At 44.2% G+C, this 17,744-nt stretch overlaps 1 protein-coding gene across 1 annotated transcript in view; it reads left to right on the plus strand.

Annotated features, from left to right (window-relative positions):
* Window positions 1–17,744, plus strand: part of LOC144696402 (uncharacterized) — a 204,430-nt gene that overhangs the window by 1,836 nt on the left and 184,850 nt on the right. The window contains exon 2 of the mRNA XM_078567646.1: window positions 10,389–10,457. Within this exon, the coding sequence (XP_078423772.1) occupies window positions 10,389–10,457 (69 nt within the window). The remainder of the gene's footprint in view (window positions 1–10,388; window positions 10,458–17,744) is intronic.

The raw sequence follows: 17,744 nt of genomic DNA on the forward strand, positions 1-17,744 counted from the left end.
AGCCACGTAAGGCAGCAATCGGTCAGATAACCAAATGCTTGGCCAAAGAGGTAGGTTTTAAGGGATGTCTTGAAGGAGAAAGAGAGATCGAGAGGCAGACAGGTTCAGGGAGGGAATGTCAGAGCTTCAGCCTCAGGCAAGTGAAAGAATAGCCACCAACGGTGGGGCAATTAAATCGGGGATGATCAAAATTAGAGCAGTGCCGATATCTCGGAGGATTGGAGAGCTGCAGGAGATTATAGAGATAGGGACAGATAGAGGGATTTGAAAAGAAGGGGGAGATTTTTTAAAATTGGGATCTTGCTTGATGAAGAGCCAGCGTAGGTCAGTGAACATAGGGGTGGGTCAGTGAACATAGGGGTGATAGGTGAACATAGGGGTGATAGGTGAACATAGGGGTGATAGGTGAACATAGGGGAGATAGGTGAACATAGGGGTGGGTCAGTGAACATAGGGGTGATAGGTGAACATAGGGGTGATAGGGAACATAAGGGGTGATAGGTGAACATAGGGGTGGGTCAGTGACCGACATGAATGGCAGCAACATGGACTTTTGATCTTAGTCTTAGCTTCTGCTGCAGCAATGAGATGTTGGGAGGCCTCTGCTTGGTGCTGCGCTGGGAGCTGAGACAGCCACCAGCCACCCTATCACAGGCCTACGTGGCTGTACTCCCACGAAGTTGCCCACTATGCCCACGGTGGAGAGAATGGCGCACCAAGTTCTGCATGCTGCCCCCTGCCACAGTGGAGCCAGACTCCTCCACGCTACTAGCCAGGGACTGGAGGCAGCCTGGCAGGCCTACCAATTCACCAATTACCTGGGTGTGCATCATCATCAGTGTTTTCCTGTAGTTCGCCCCCAACAAAGTCGTCAACTCGCCCTCCATGGAGCTCAGTCACAAACTGTTGTTTCCCTCTGGCCTGGCCACAGCCCATTTGTACCTAGTGACTCACCACATGTTGATATTAACTCTACAACAGCCTCTAAAGTTCACACAGCGCCAGCATCTGAGCTGAGAGTTCAGAGCTAGTGCCTTCTCTTCACTCTGGTAGAATTCCTCTTACTCCTTATGGTTCTTTGGAAGTTGAGCAACCATCAGTTCTTGAATACCTGAAAGTACAAAAACATAAGTGGAGGGTTGTGGTGATGGGAAGGGGCGGTGGGGAGGGGAGCAGGTGTTCCACAATCACTCCATCTGCAGCTCCCATTTCCTGGCACCTTTCAGGGTGAGGGTGAGGAGTGAGTGGAGGAGGATATATTAGGCAGCAATTTACCCTCATCTTGGATGATCTTGGCAGTACTAGGTGCCACTGGCTCTGTGACAGCAGCTCCCATGGTCCAAAGGCCAATGTCCTTCAGAGAATAGAGTCCTCTGTATGTTGAGCCTGTTGTGGGACACCTTCTCCTGCAAGAGAGAAGAAAGAATGTCATTGACTGATGTGCCTGCCATTTCTAAATAGCTGTATGTTTGCAGGGGTGTGTGTGTGTGTTCATACGTGTGTGCACGTGCGTTGTATGTGTGTGTGTGTGTGTGTGTGTGTGTGTGAGAGTCATGATTGGAAGGTATGTGTGTGGGTGAGTATAAGGATGTTAGGTTGAGTTCTGAGTGTCAGGGAGTGCCGCTGGGCGAGTGATGGGGGTGTCGTACAATGAGGTGGGTGCTGTGGAACTGAGGTGTTCACTCACCTTGACTTTCCTGGAACTACTGCCATGTCCTGGGGGGAAACACACTGGGCATTATCCCCCCTTTGCCACACGCTCCTCCTCCCAATCAGCAAATGGCTGAAAGGTTTCCAGGCCTTGGTTGCAAACATGGGGCTTGATTTCTATGTTGCTCTGAGGCTAGCAGGATCGAGGTGGGCGGGAGCTAAAAATAGCCCCACCTACCAATATACCTGTTCCCTGGCTTCACCTCACACCAGGCAGGATGGTGGGGGATGTGGTAGGCTTTACTCACCCGCACGTGACATGTAGCCAATCAACTCATTAAGAACCAGTTAAGGTTAATTGCGGGAGGCTCACTGGGATTTTCCAATTGCCCCAAGGTTCCCACAGGGGACGGGGGGTGGGGGGGAGAGTTTAGCTGCCTGGAGGCAGTCAGCCAGTGGCAGACTGTGGGAAAACTGTGCTCAGGCAGGCTTAGAGGCCCTCTCTGCCTGCCTGGGCCTCCCAACCCAAACATTGGCGGCATGACTGCAACAACCATTTTTTTTAAATTTAAAAAAGTTGGAGTTAGGGCATCTCCATTTTGAAGCCATCACAGCCTGTGGATTCTTTCAAGCTGAAAGGTCTCTGATTGGCCCTTCAGCTTCAGGAGCCCACCCGGTGTCCTTAATTGGATGGCCAGCCCGTCTCCTGGCGATCCCGGGAAAATCAGAATGAGTGACTGTCTCCCGCACTGTGCAGGTTTCTGACCCACATTTCAGTCAGGCAGCTGGCTCAGAAGCCTGATCTCTTGGTGGATCAGTCAAAGTCAATGGAAAACATAGTTTCATCACCACATCGACTTGCCAGTTACACCCCTCTAAATGAACGACAGCAATGTGGAAGAGAACTGGGTATCCATGGGAGGGGAGCTGGACACGTAATGCTGCAGTGTAACTTGAGGGGAGGGTCTCTTTCTGACATTTGTAAGCAGTAAAGCCAAGTGGTCTAAGAGTCCCATCAAGAGGCTTAGGGACAGGAGAAGGTCATGCAGTTCCTAATCTGCATCTCAACACTTGAGAGGGGGCCCATGGGATGTTGATGGACAGTTTCTTATGGTAAGCGACAATTCTAATGTCACCCAGTATCAGTTGTGGCTCAATGGACAACAATCTCACCTCTGAGTCAGAAGGCTTTGAATTGTCTCCAGAGACGTTGAGTACAAAAATCAAGGCTGACATTCCAGTTCGGTACCGACAAAGTGCTGTATTGTCAGAAGTGCCGTCTTTCAGATAAGACCTTAAACTGAGACCCTGTCTGCCTCCGTAGCTGTATATAAAAGATCTCACGCCACTATCTTGATGAAGATCAGGGGAGTTCCTCAGCCTGTGTCCTGCTCAATATTTATTCTTCAAACATTATCGCTAAAACAGATTACCTGGTCATTACCACATTGCTCTTTGTGGGAGCTTGCTGTGTGGAAATTTGCTACTGTATTTCCCACATTACAACAGTGACTACACTTCAGAAGTATTTCATTGGCTGTAAATCGCTTTTGAACATTCAAACGTCATGAAATGTGCTAAATAAATGCAACTCTTGCTTTTTAATGCTACAAGAAAAAGGCCTTTCAAGGAATGGTCATCTTCTTTAGGGCTGAGTAATCTTCATCCAATGGCCTAGCATCTGGACACTGTGGCATCCTGCTACCAAAGCTTTCTCCCTCCTCACCTAGTGGGAGCTGCTACTGAGGTTTAAATGTCTCAGGTACACAATGTCTTTACTGTCCTTTGGTGCTTCTTGTATTACACACATATATTTGAGTAGACATATTGTATGGACAATATTACTTCCAGTGGCGATAGCAGAAGTTCATCTGGTGGTGAGGAAGTGTCAGAATACCTTCCCGTCCAATTTTCCTTACTCGTCCGTTCATAAATCTCGAAGATTGTCAGAGTAAAACCTGCCACTGATATTTTTAAATGTAAGGGGTGACCGCTAAAAATGTGTTTTAAAAATAATGTATATTGTCTTGTTTGGTGTTCCTTTTTATCTATGTAATCCTAATTCTCCTAAATAAATTGTTCCTACATTCTTAGCCAGAATGATACAATTTGTCGCCTTTGTGTTCTTGGAGAGGGCAGGAGTGCCTGGTGGGTCGCCGTGGATTCTTCAATGTAGAACATCTCCGCATAAGGATTATTAATAAACCTATGGCATCCCCATTCACAGGCTGCACAACGGTTTTGTGTCTGCAATGCAAGCCTGCCTATGGAATCTAAATTTTGCTTTGTACTTGGGGTTAGGAGAAAGCATTGAAACAGCACTTAAAATTATTTTTTTAAAATACAAGTCTTAATTTCCATTGCCATTTGGAATAATTTCACTCTCATGCTTATAATCAGCTTTGAGAGAATGTCTGTGCTTGCCTTATTTTATTAGTTCCCATGTACTTGTGCTCTTTCACGAATAGAACCTCACATAACCGCTTGTGCATTTTACAGCTCCAATTAGAGATGCTTCAGACTAAATGAAAGATTCTACTTGGGCTTTTTAATCCATGCACAGGCCCTTATTGTCTCAGCCAGCTACAGCTCCTGCAATATTCTTGCAACTGCGCTTTTATATCTCATTGTTTGAAATACACAGCAATAGCTACTACACTCAAGAGGAACAAACAAGCAAAAATATTATTAAATGAGAATAAGATACAGCAAGATAAAGAAATAGTATCAGAGACTTGAGCACAAAGTCTGGGCTGATACTTCCAATACAGTACTGAGGCGGTGCTGCACAGTCAGAGATATCATCTTTCAGTTGTGAGGTTAAAATAAAAGCTCCATCTGCTCTCTTGGATACCAGTAAAAGAGCTATTTCAAAGAAGAACAAGGGAGTTCTGCCTGGAGTGCTGGACAATATTTCTCCCTCAGCCAATGTCACTAAAACCAATCACCTGGTCAGTATCACATGTTGCTTGTGGGAGCTTGCTGTGCGCAAATTGGTTGTAAAGTGCTGTGGTAAATTCTGAGATTGTGAAAGGTGCTATAGAAATGTAGGTCTTTTTCTGTTCACAATGTATATTGGAAAAATAGAACTGTCTCCTTTAAGAGGCTGTGGATGTTGGGGGCTTAATTGAAATTTCCAAGACTGAGATTATCTGATAATCAAGTCATTATCACGTTACTCTGTGCGAGAGTTTGCTGTGCACAAGTTACATTATGACAGTGACTACACTTCAAAAGTACTTAACTGCCTGTAAATCTCTCTGAGACATCCTGAGATAGTGAAAGGTGCTATATAAATGCAAGTATTTTTAATATGTTTTCAAAGCAGTCAAGAGTTTGTGAGGCACATAACAAGTGTCCCAACAGAACTTGCAATTTTTTTCTGGAATAATTCTGCTCCGTGTGCGTCTACAATCAGGAAAACAAAATACTTCAAATGGATAATTTTTTTACTGATAGTAAGGGGTTTGCATTTTTTTTTGGGTTGCTACTGCTTAGGTTTACTGACCTGAGGCTTTGCATTACCTCGCTCCTAATCTTATAAACGTTGTCAGTCAGAAAGCCCTGACGATCCTCAGGATCCTGTTACATTCTTGTTCATGACCAGCCACACTTTCCAACAGGTCCCCAAACAAACTTTCACTCACTCCCTGCTCCCCCCACCACTGCAAGTATTTTGGTGCCTTCATGCATTGTAGCACTAAAAGTCATCAGGCCACTTGTGTATGCCTTTGTATTACCATTAACCCACCCCACCCCCATCACAAGCCATCTGCCATCACCTAAATGTTAACTAGGAGGTATTTTTCAATCTTCCACCAGTGACACTCTTCATGCTTTTGTTTATTAACTAGCAGCATTGTGCTTTTGCTTTAGATTCTTCCTGCTTGATTAGACACCGCCTTCCATTAACATTACACTTGTTATTTTCCTCTAACATAGCATTTCTTATCTATCTGTCATTGTATATCTTCACCCTGTGTGGTGTCTGTTCTAAATATACTTGATTTGGCCTTTAGTGGCGAATTAGTTCCAACAAGTAATTGTTTCCTAAGTACCTACAATTTGGTATGTAATTGGCTCTCATTTATCAGCTTCCATTAACAGCCCACCATTCAGTTATGCCCCGGCAATTATGATTAATTTATAATGCCATATTTTGTGTGAATTAAGGAGCAATCACTGGAGTGAACAACTGTGAATCTGCTGACCTCAGTAGATACTGGACTGCATGTGGAAATGACAGCTAATTTCAGGATTCCCTTACCAAAGTAGAATCAAGGGGAGTAACTGTTCTGAGAAGGAAAGTTTCACATTCAGGCAGCACCATCTGAACCCCCAAAATATTCCTGAGAGCTTCAACAACAACAACTTGCAGAGAGACAGGCAAAGAGCCAGCGAGCATCAGGGAGGGAATCCACAGCTCAGGGTTCAGGGCCACAGCTGAAAGCATAACTGCCAATGGTAGAGAAATGCTCCAAAGTCTAGAAATGGAGGAGTGCAGAGATATCAGAGGGTCATGGGGCTTGCAGAGATTACAGAATTGCAGAAGGAGTGCAAAGCCATGGAAAGATTTGAAAGACAGATGGAGCATTGTATGTTAGAGAGCACAGGGTGATTATTTTTCCTTTAATAGGATGTGGGTGTTACTGGCAAGGTCAGCATTTGTTGCCCATCCCTAATTGCCATTTCAGAGTCACATGTAGGCCAGACCAGGCAAGGATGGCAGATTTCTACAACAAACAATGATAGCAATTTATAATTCCAGATTTATTGAATTTAAATTAAAATTTTGAAATTAAATTGAACCACATCCCCAGAGAGTTAACATGGGTTTCTGGTCTAATGATATTACCACTACACCACCACCTCCCTGGAGATTAGGATAACAGGATTGTGAATTAGGATTACTTCCGAAGTGTAGTCACTGTTGTAATGTATGAAATGCAGCTGCTAATATGCGCACAGCAAGCTCCCACAAACAGCAATGAGATAATGACCAGGTAATCTGTTTCTCCTGATGTTGGTTGAGGGATAAATACTGGCCCCAGGAAAAATAGTAGAATGAAAATTATTGTGGGAATGATAAGCAAACTGAAAAATATCAACAGGATAGGAAAGAAAGTATCTGTGAACATATTAATGGACTGATAATACAGACTTGGTACAGGGTCTCTGTGCTAGACACAGATGTAACTGGAGAGGTCAGTCATTCAAACAAATCTGTAGCATTGCTGATGTGCAGTGCATAGCATCATGGGAATGCCCCAGTGTCAGGAGGGGGGTCAGTTAGTGATTTTTCAAGCTCAGAGGTTATTCAGTAAAAGTATCTTTTAAACGGTTGCTGGCTGCTCTTAAAACTCTCCTGCTTCTGTAGAAGAGATGATCGAGAATGGTAATGGCCAATCAAGCAATCTCCCAGGTGAAAGGAGGGTGGTGCTCGTGTGTGATGGTATCAGTCATGGCTCAGTGGCTAGTGCTCTCACCTCTAAGTCAGAGTAATTGTGGGTTCAAGTCCCACTCTAGGGACTTGAGCATAAAATCTAGGCCAATACATTGGGTGCTGCACAATCAGAGGTGCTGTCCTTCAGAAGTGATATTGAATCCAGGCCCTCTCAGGCAGGTTGCCATGGTGCTGTTTTGAAAAAGAGCAAGGGAGCTGGTGTCAATATTTATCCATGAACAAACATCAGTAAAACTGGTTATCTGGTCATTATCACATTTCTGGTTTGTGGAATCTTGCTGTGTGCAATTTGGTTTCTTCATTTCCTACATCACAACAGTGACTACACTTCAAGAAGTATGTCATTTGGCTGTAAGGTGCTTTGGGACATTCTACAGTCGTGTAAGTTGTTGCATAGAGGCAATCATTTTCACCAAAAATACAGATACTGCACTGAAACGACGGCCTAGATCACGTTCTGAAGTGGAGTTTCAATTCACACACGACACCTTGAGCAATTTTTTATTGAATGTATAATCATACAGCACCAAAGGAGGCCGTTCTGCCCATCGTGCTTGTGCTGAATCTTTGACAGAGCGGTCCGATTAGCCCCGTCCACCCCCTTTTCCCCATAGCCCAGCAAATCGTTCCTTTTCAAGTATATATCAAATTGAATCCGCCCTCTCAGGCAGCACAATCCCCATCACAACAACTCACCACAAAATAAATTCTCATCTTGGCACTATTGGTTTTATTGAGTGTTACACACTGAACTTAGCAAAGTTGGAGAACTGGAGCACTTCCATCGAAGTTTAATTTCAGGTTCTCTTTACACCTCTGTCTTTTGTCTGAAGTCTAGTCCCAAATTTTATTGAAACATATATTCTGAGGAGACTTGACACGGTGGATGTGAGAGGATGTTTCCCTTTTTTCGGGGAGTCTAGAACCAGGGAACACGGTTTAAAAATGAGGGATCTCCAATTTAAGACTGAGATGAGGAGAAATGTTTTCTCTCAGAGGGTTGAAGGCATGTGGAATTGTCTTCCCCAGAGAGCAGTGGAGGTTGGGTCATTGAATATATTCAAGGCTGAGTTAGACAGATTTTTGATCGACAAAGGAACCAAGAGTTATGGGGGAGGGACAGGAAAGTGGAGTCGAGGCCACAATCGGGTCAGCCACGACCTTATCGATGGTGGAGCAGGCTCGAGGGGCCGAATGGCCTCCTCCTGCTCCTAATTCTTGTGTTCAAATCATCTGAAAACACAGAGTAAACAGCAGTGACAGAAAGTGTGGGGCTGGCTGCCCTTAACATTCTGACTGGGTTAACTGAAAGGCAAGGCTTTCCTCTGGGAGCACGGGTTTGGAAAATGTGAAAAAGTGACCACCACGGTAATAAGATTTACAAACTCATGCTTTGTGCAATAAGTTTAAGCATCTACCTCAGTCAAATTCGCAAAATAGTTTAATGAAAGTGTTGTGCAAGGAACATAGATGTGTGATTGTGTAGGAAGTGAGTAATTAATACATGCTTGTTTGGTGACTATCACAGGACTTTAGCTCCTCACAGCTGAATGGAGACACATTACAATGACATGGTAATGTTATTTAAGTGAAATTCAGAGGGGCTAGTTCAGTCCTGCAGCAACTGAGCTGACCTGAAGGGGCCTGGGGCAAGACAGGAGCAATGGGGTAAAAGGGCCGCAGACTTTGAAAAATGGATAAAAAATTAAATGATGCACCCACAGGGACATGATTTACACCTCAAACATGTCAGGGAGTTAGAAATCTACAGGTTACCTGACTTTCCAACCTCCGTATTAGAATAGAAAAGGACTACATCAGCTAGCACCTCTACGATAACAGGTATATACACATCTCCATATTCAAACCTGTTTTAAATTTTAAAACTGGGCTCTTCCTCCAGCACTATTCTGTTCAATATTCACACTGCAGCAGTGTCAGTCTGATTGCACTGTTCTTTACATACACTGGATACTTCATTCTGGGTATTAAAGGAAGGATGGAAAACCAGCATGGCGGAGGGTGGGTTGGTCAAATTAGGCTTCTTGTGTCTGAACTTTCTTTGTAACGTATTGGCCTGGACCTTCCAAGGAGCAATAACCATTGTTGATTGCAACCGTGTTCAGAAATTTGCCTGACCCGATGCAGCTCCATTTATACTGGGGTCTTCCAAACCCCACTGTCCCAAAAATTGGGAGTGCAACGTCCCTTGGAGAACTCCATTGGATCAAGTCAGGAGAAGTCAAGTCTTGCCCCCTTTTTATGGCACGAGATTCTGTATGGTGGGTTTAATTGTCCAGTGTTAATGTTAGTGACTGGGTAAGAGAGTGGTTGTGTAAGTGGGTGGAAGTAGGTGGGTAGGGTGGGTGGGTGGGGGTAGGGCAGGTAGGTGGGTAAGAGGGTAGGGATTAAATGGGTAAAGTGGGTAGGAGGGTAGGGATTAAGTGGGTAAGGTGGGTAGGTGGGTGAGTGTGTAGTCAGGTTAGGGGGTAGTCGGGTCTGGTCAGGAGGGTAGTTGCCTGGTCAGGGGAGTAGTCAGGGGTTGGGGTGGTAGTCGGGTGGTCAGGGGGTTGACGGGGTATTGGGAGGGTAGTTGGGTGGTCAGGAGAGTAAATCAGGCAGTTGGGGAGGTTGATCGTGCGATTGAGAGATGTAGTCGAGTGGTCGGGAGGGGGCTGGGGTGCGGTGGGTTCAAGGATGTAGCCGGGGGTCAGTGTGAGTGATTGGGGGGGGTCAGTTCTGTAGTTACCCGGGAGTTAGATTGGGTTTTAATCTGTCTAACATTTCCTGGGCATCTATCCAGGTAAGTACTGCGGAACTGTCCCAGGTCTCCAACTGCAGCTTGGCGGAGGGTCCTGGGCAGCAGGGAATTGCCCATTGGAGGTTGAAACTTCCCCAGCAATTCCCATGGAGGTCTGGGAATGCTGAGACTTCCACAGGGTCCCAATGTGCATCTCAATTGCATGTCCCGTCTCCAATGATCTGGACACTGAAAGTTTGGCCAATTATGTCTTTCGGTCCCTAGAAGTTTGAAATAATCACACTTTTAGACTCAAAATGCTGGAGCTTCATCGATTCTCCGCCAGCCTCCCACGTGGCTGGTGGACTGGGACATTGTTGGTCAGCACCTGACTGCGGCGCAACGGTAAATGTGGCACCCCGGATGTACATTCGCATAACAATTAGTTCCTAACTGTTGAACAATAATATAACAGTATGACAGTGAGTTTGTATCTAGACTCCGGATTGAGATTTTAATGCCTTTGTTTTGCAGAACCGGCCTTGCTATTTCAGCTTTGTGAACAGTGTCAGACTGTGGCATCGAGGACAGTCATGTAAGCCTGTAAGTAACAGTCTATCTAGAAGTGTCCTACTGCTGGGTGGACACTGCAACATGTGCAAGTTTCCTGTGATTGTGAGCGTGGATCTTACTGGGAGGTGGGGAGGGAGCTGGACCCTGTTACTGGGAGATGAACCCAGGCTGGGGCCATGGTGGTCCTGGGGTCCTGGGTATGGGCCCACCCCTGCCCTCTCCTGCCCTTCCTCAAGCTATTCCACTTTCAACTGATCCAGACTTAATGAATTACACTCCACCTTGGCCTGTAGAATGTAGTGTAAGATTTACATTGATATAATGCTATGTACCACCTCAGGATATTTATAATCAAAGATGTATATTTCCAATGTATTCTCTGATGTAACGTGGGGAAATGCAGCATAGCAAGCTCCCACAAACAGCAACATTGTCCCAGGACGCCAGGGGTAACGCCCCTGCTCTTCTTCAAAATAGTCCTATGAGGACAGAGGGGGACTCAGCTTAAAGTATCATCTGAAAGACAGCACCTCCAACAGTGCAGCCTTCCCTCAGTACCAGCACTTCTAGTGCCAGACCAGATCAAGTTCCTAGAGTGGGACACGAACCCACGACAGCCTGACTCTACCCGCATAGAGGGAGGTGAGGAGAGGAAGAAAAGCAAAAGGCCAGAGTGTGAAAAACAGAGTGTTGGTGGTGGGGTGGGATGGCTTTGTTTGAGGATGGGGGTGGATGGGTGGTTCAGGGTATAGGTCTCGAATAGGTATCAGAGATAGATAGATCGGAGCAAGGCTGTAGGGGGATTAATAAACATGTGGCAAGGATTTTAAATTTAAAGCTTTGGGGTTGCCAACAATATCAAATGATCTGCAGAGTTTATTCAGCTAAACTCACTGTTGTAACCCTGGGTGAAGCAGCAGCCAATTGCATCAGTAAGCTCCCACAATTGGGTAAATACTTGAAGGAAAAGATTGTACAAGGCTGTGGGAAAATGTGGGAGAGTAAGACTAATTGGGTAGCTTTACCAAGGAGCTGGCACGAGCGCACTGGGTGGAATGGTCTCCTGCTACGCTGTATGATACAATGGGGAACGTTAATACATCATGGTTATTGTAAAATGTGTTTTGTTTGGTAGGTCTTGTGAACAGGTTCTGAGTCTAGTGTAGTTTAACAGTAAGTGTTTATTAACTACTAATGACAGTGTACATACATACGGTGTAGGGTCTAAGCTAGGAGCTGTCTCCATGCTTGCCTCTGCACACGTCTTTGTCCAGCACAAGACTGCCCTCTAGACTTGGGTCATGTGTTCCTTTACATCACAGTGTGGGCAGTACTGTACCCAGTCCCACATTATCTCTTTCTATGCCAGACCATTATACTACAATGGCCACAGTCACAAAGGATCCAGTCATGAGTTTGGCTGCAGCTGTTTCACAACTAAGACAAGGCAGGCAATGGATTGGGGATAAGAACATAGGAAATAGGAGCAATGAGTGGTGTTCCTGGTCAGCGAGCACAGGAGCGAGGGGAGAGAGGGGCTTTCTGTTAGTTAGGGTATGCGCAGCAGAGTTTTGGATGGCTCAGGGGATGGAGGGTGGTAGGTGGAAGGCCGTCCAGGAGAGCATTGGAATGGTCGGATCTGGAGGTAACAAAGGGACACAAAGCAGACGTACATGAATACTGGGAAGGTTTTACAATCAACTGGGAGAAGTTAAAGACACTCGTATTATAATTAGAGCACAATGTTAGGACGTACATAGTGAATGCTGGTGATTAGCAATTGCCATTTAATTAGAACACTTCAATTCATTTTCTGAGACTCTAAATCACATGTTCTAAATTTAGTTTTTGTTTGGCAAAGGTTAAAGAGGATGTAATAAATGAAGATGTTTATCTGATTCAAACAAAGCACAGCCAGGCTTACACAGGCTGCAATAATAATTAACATTTTTTTTACATTTAAACAACTAAAGCCATCAAGGAAATTACTTCCCATTATATCTTCACTTCTTTTTCAAACAATTCTCCTGTATTGATTTACGATTTCTGGATGACAGAATCAGTCCTGAACTCTCAAACCATTGGGAAGTGGTTAGGGTGGAGAGTGATTTGCATTGTGCCTGCCTTTGGGGTGTAGAACGAATACAAAGCTGACCAGTTTAGCAGTGGGATGACCTGTGCCACATCAGTGTTAGGCCCTATGCTTAATTTGTAGGATTTTTCTTAAGCACCCTGAGTAAATGTCTATAATCTGTTTCCATTGAGCATGAGGTATTAAGAATCTCTGGAAACAATAGCCGGCTGTGAAAAATGTTTGATTTAAGAAAACTTATCTGTGGAATAGGTGTGCTCCCTCCTCCCAATCATTCCCACCCCCTTCCCCTCCACCCCATCACCGTCCACTACAACCTCCCCTGCCTGTTGCCCTGGGGCTGCAAGGAACCTTACTTAACAACAACAACACAAACTTGCATCTATATAGCTCCTTTAAAACAGAAGCATTATCAGATAACATTTGACACTGGACTACATAAGGAGCTATTAGGACAGGTGACCAAAAGCTTGGTCAAAGAGGTAGGTTTTAAGGAGAGTCTTAAATGGGAGAGGTAGAGAGGTTGAGGAAGGAAATTCCAGACCTAAGGGCATGTGCAGCTGAAGGCTCATTTAAGGAAAATATTACCTGGGCCTTTTCGAGTTCAATTTTGTTTTCCCATATCTTCTACTGTCCATGCATCTCACGGTCAAAATGACATCGTGGCCCAAATGATGTCTCTGCCCTTTCATTATTCTCAAACATTCCACCACTGTGTTGTTTAAAGAAAGGCAAGAAAGAACTTTTATTTGTGTAACGTCTTTCATGACTTCAGAACATCCTAAAGTACTTTAATGCCAATGAAGTAGTTTTGAAGTGTTAGCACAGTAGGCAGCTTGCAAACAGCAAGTTCTCACAAACAGCAACGAGATAAACAGCCAGATCATCTATGTTTTTGTGATGTTAGTTGAGAGATAAATATTAGCATTTGTCAAATTTAAAGGAGGCTTAGTTAAGCAATTTGCTCACATAAAAAGGTCACTTAGCAAATATAGGAACATAGAAACAGAAAAGAGACATTCAGCCTCTCCACCCTGTTCTGCCATTCAATTAGACCTAAGCTGATCAGTGTCCATCCATCCACCTGGTTTCCTATTCAAACGTACAAAATTCTTACAGGGCTCGACAGGGTAGATGCAGGAAGGATATTTCCCCTGGCTGATGAGTCTAGGACAAGGGGACACAGTCTCAGAATTATGGGCAGACCATTTAAGACTGAGATGAGGAGGAATTTCTTCACTCAGAGGATGGTGGATCTTTGGAATCCTCTACCCCAGAGGTCTGTGGAAGCTCAATCACTGAGCACGTACAAGACAGAAATTGATTTCTGGAGACTAATGACATCAGGGGATATGGTGATAGAGGGGGAAAGTGGCATAAAGGTAGATGATCAGCCATGATCTGTTCGAATGGCGAGCATTCAAGCTTGACAATTCCCTTGACAGCTCCAATGAGTTTATCCACTTTTTATGCACATTCATTTCTACATTTAACAATCCCCAAGGGCACTTGGCCTCTCCCAAAGGCATCTTACTACTCCCAGTGATGTTCCTGGACAATTCTAGGCTAGTTGGGCCAAATGGTCTACCATTGCGCCTATGATCCTATGATCCTATTCTTTGCAACTTGTCCCTCATAATTTAACCCAATTAGCCCCGGTATGTTCCTGATGAATCTGCATCCCCTCCAAGGCCATAATATTCTCCCTGAGGTGTGGTGTCCAGAACTGAATTCAGTCACTTCAGGTAGGGTTGAACCAGACCTTAATAAAACTGGAGCATAACTTCAACCATCCCTCTTGGAGTAAAGGCCGACATCCCAGTAGCTGTTTTAATTAATTGTTGTACAGTCCACTGGCTTTTAGTGATTCCTGTACCTAGGCCCTTAAATCTTATTCACTGTTCCTACATTCACACCATTTAGAAAATATTCTGATCTATTGTTTTTAAGGTCAAAGTGGATGAACTGTAACTTTTCCACCTTGAGATCCATTTGCCACAGTTTTCTCTACTCACTGAGTAGATCAATGGCCTTTTGCAATATTCTGCTCTGATCTATACCAGCATGGTGTCATCAGCAGACTTAGACAGATGACTCTCTATCCTTCATACAAGTCTGTATTTATAAATGCAGTGAAAAACTGAGTTCCTAGTGCAGATTCCTGAAGAATACCACTTGTTGCATCCTACAAATTTGAGTACATTATCTCTACTCTTTGGCCCGAATTTTCATTAACTAAAATAGTGCTGGAGACTTGATTCCGGAAGTTCCACCCCCAAACCTGGCACCCACCATTTTCGCTGGGGTGGGTGAGGGGGAAGAAACAGGGGTGGGTTGTAGTTTGCACATCCGTGGTTCACAGAGGGAGCTGCACATGTGAAAGTGCAGCTGCCTTCAAACAGATCCAATTTTCATAACTGGAATATCCAAAACACGACTTTCAGGAGATGGCTTAAAGCGACTGGAGTTGTTTGGAGTGGTAAGATACCCTTTTGGATAGGTCCAGGAACATCACTGGGAGTAGTAGGATGCCTTTGGGAGAGGCCAAGTGCCCTTGGGGATTGTTAAATGTAGAAATGAATGTGCGTAAAAAGTGGATAAACTCACTGGAGCTGTCAAGAGAATTGTCAAGCCGATTGGAACTGTCAAGCTGCCAAGGCCTTTAAATCTCCTGCCCTTTAATTTAAATTTTAAAAAATGCAGCAATTTAAAAAAATGCTTGCTATTTCATTCTGTCTGTTGACATAAGCCTGAGAGCTATCAGTATAGGATTTCTGCTGCATGACTGATTTCACAACCTATTATTACCACAGAAGGGTGCCTATCAGTTTGATTGACAGATCCAAGTGGTTATAAAGCCCTTGATATGGGGCTATGAATACAAATGCTTGGTTTTATAAGAGATTAAGCACTTGAATAAAATGCTTGTTTTTTATAAGGGATCAAGCACTTGAATGAAATGTTTGTTTTTATAATGGATTTATCATGGATTATGTAGTTTTCTAGTTACTTAGTTATGCAGGAGTCATACTTAGCACAAAGAAGGATGGTTGTGTTTGTTGGAGGTCAGTCATCTCAGCTCCAAGACATCACTGCAGGGGTTCCTCAGGATAGTGTCCTCGGCTCAACTATTTTCAGCTGCTTCATGAATGACCTTCCGTTCATCATAAGGTCAGAAGTGGGCATGTTCGCTGATGATTGCACAACGTTTAGCACCATTCGGGACTTCACAGATACTGGAGCAGCCCATGTCCAAAAGCAGCAAGACCTGCAGCAGGCTTGGGCTGACAAGTGGCAAGTAACATTCGGCAATGATCATCTCCAACAAGAGAGAATCCAACCATCACCCCTTGACATTCAATGGCATTAATATCACTGCATCCCCCACTGTCAACATCCTGGGAGTTACCATTGACCAGAAACTGAACTGGGCCAGCCATGTAAATACTGTGGCTACAAGACCAGGTCAGTGGCTAGAAATCCTGCGACGAGTAACTCAACTCCTGACTCCCCAAAGCCTGTCCACCATCTATAAGGCACAAGTCAGGAGTGTGATCTAATACTCTCCACTTGCCTGGATGTGTGCAGCTCCAACAATACTCAAGAAGCTTGACACCGTCCAGGACAAAGCAGTCTGCTTGATTGGCACCACATCCACAAACATTCACTCCCTCCATCACCGATGCACAGTAGCAGCAGTGTGTACCATCTACAAGATGCACTGCAGGAGTTCACCAAGGATCCTTCCAGCATCTTCCAAATTATAACACCGTAAGACATAGGAGCAGAAGTCGGCCATTCAGCCCATCGAGTCAGCTCCCCCATTCAATGAGATCATGGCTGATCTGATAATCCTCAACTCCACTTTCCTGCCTTTTCCCCATAACCCTTGATTCCCTTACTGATTAAAAATCTGTCTATCTCAGCCTTGAATATACTTAATGACCCAGCCTCTATAGCCCTTTGCGGTAAAGAATTCCATGGATTGACTATCCTCTAAGAGAAGAAATTCCTCCTCATCTCTGTCTTAAATTATAATAAGTTATTCTGAGATTATGCCCTCTGGTCCTAGACTCTCCCAAAAGGGGAAACAACCTCTCAGCATCTACCCTGTCAAGCCTCCTAAGAATCTTATATTTTTCAATAAGGTCGCCTGTCATTCTTCTAAATTCCAATGTGTACAGGCCAAACCCACTCAACCTCTCCTCATAAGAAAATCCCTCCATACCTGGGATAAACCTAGTGAACCTTCTCTGGACTGCCTCCAATGCCAGTATATCTTTCCTTAGGTAAGGGTACCAAAATTATTCACAGTATTCTAGGTTTGGTCTAACTAGTGCCTTTTATAGTTTTAGCAAGACTTCTCTATTTTTTACACCATTCCCTTTGAAATAAAGGCCAACATTCCAATTGCCTTTCCTATTCCCTGTTAGCTTTTTGGGATTCATGCACGAGGACTCTGTGCTGCAGCTTTCTGCAGTCTTTCTCCATTTAAATAATATTCAGCTCCTCTATTCTTCCTGCCATATTTTCCCACATTATATTCCATCTGAGAAGTTTTTTCCCACTCACTTAACCTGTCTATACCCCTCAGTAGACTCCTTGTGTCATCCTCACTGCTTGCCTTCCCACCTATTTTTGTGTCATCCGCAAACTTGGCGATAGTACATTCACTTCCCTCATCTAAGTCATTAATATATATTGTAAATAATTGTGGCCCCAGCACTGATCCCTGTGGCACTCCACTAGTTACAGATTGCCTTCCTGAAAATGCCCCCCGTATCCCAACTCTCTGTCTTCTATTAGTTAGCCAGTCCTCTATCCATGCTAATATACTACCCCCAACACCATGGGCTCTTATTTTATTAAGTAGCCTTATGTAGCGGTACCTTATCAAATGCCTTTTGGAAATCCAAATATAATACATCTACTGGTTTCCCTTTATCTATCCTGCTTATTACCTCCTCAAAGAATTCTAATAAATCTGTCAGGCATGATTTCCCCTTCATGGAGCCATGCTGCCTCTGCTTGATTAGATTATGTATTTTTAAATGCTCTGCTATTATATCCTGTATAATAGACTCCAACATTTTCCCAATGACAGATGTTAAGCTAACTGGCCTATAGTTACCTGTTTTTTGTTTCCCTCCCTTTTTGAATAAGGGTTTTACATTGGCCATTCTCCAATCCTCTGGGACTTTTCCAGAATCTAATAATTACTTTAA

Source organism: Cetorhinus maximus, chromosome 22 (assembly GCF_964194155.1).
Source record: "Cetorhinus maximus chromosome 22, sCetMax3.hap1.1, whole genome shotgun sequence".
NCBI lineage: Eukaryota > Metazoa > Chordata > Chondrichthyes > Lamniformes > Cetorhinidae > Cetorhinus > Cetorhinus maximus.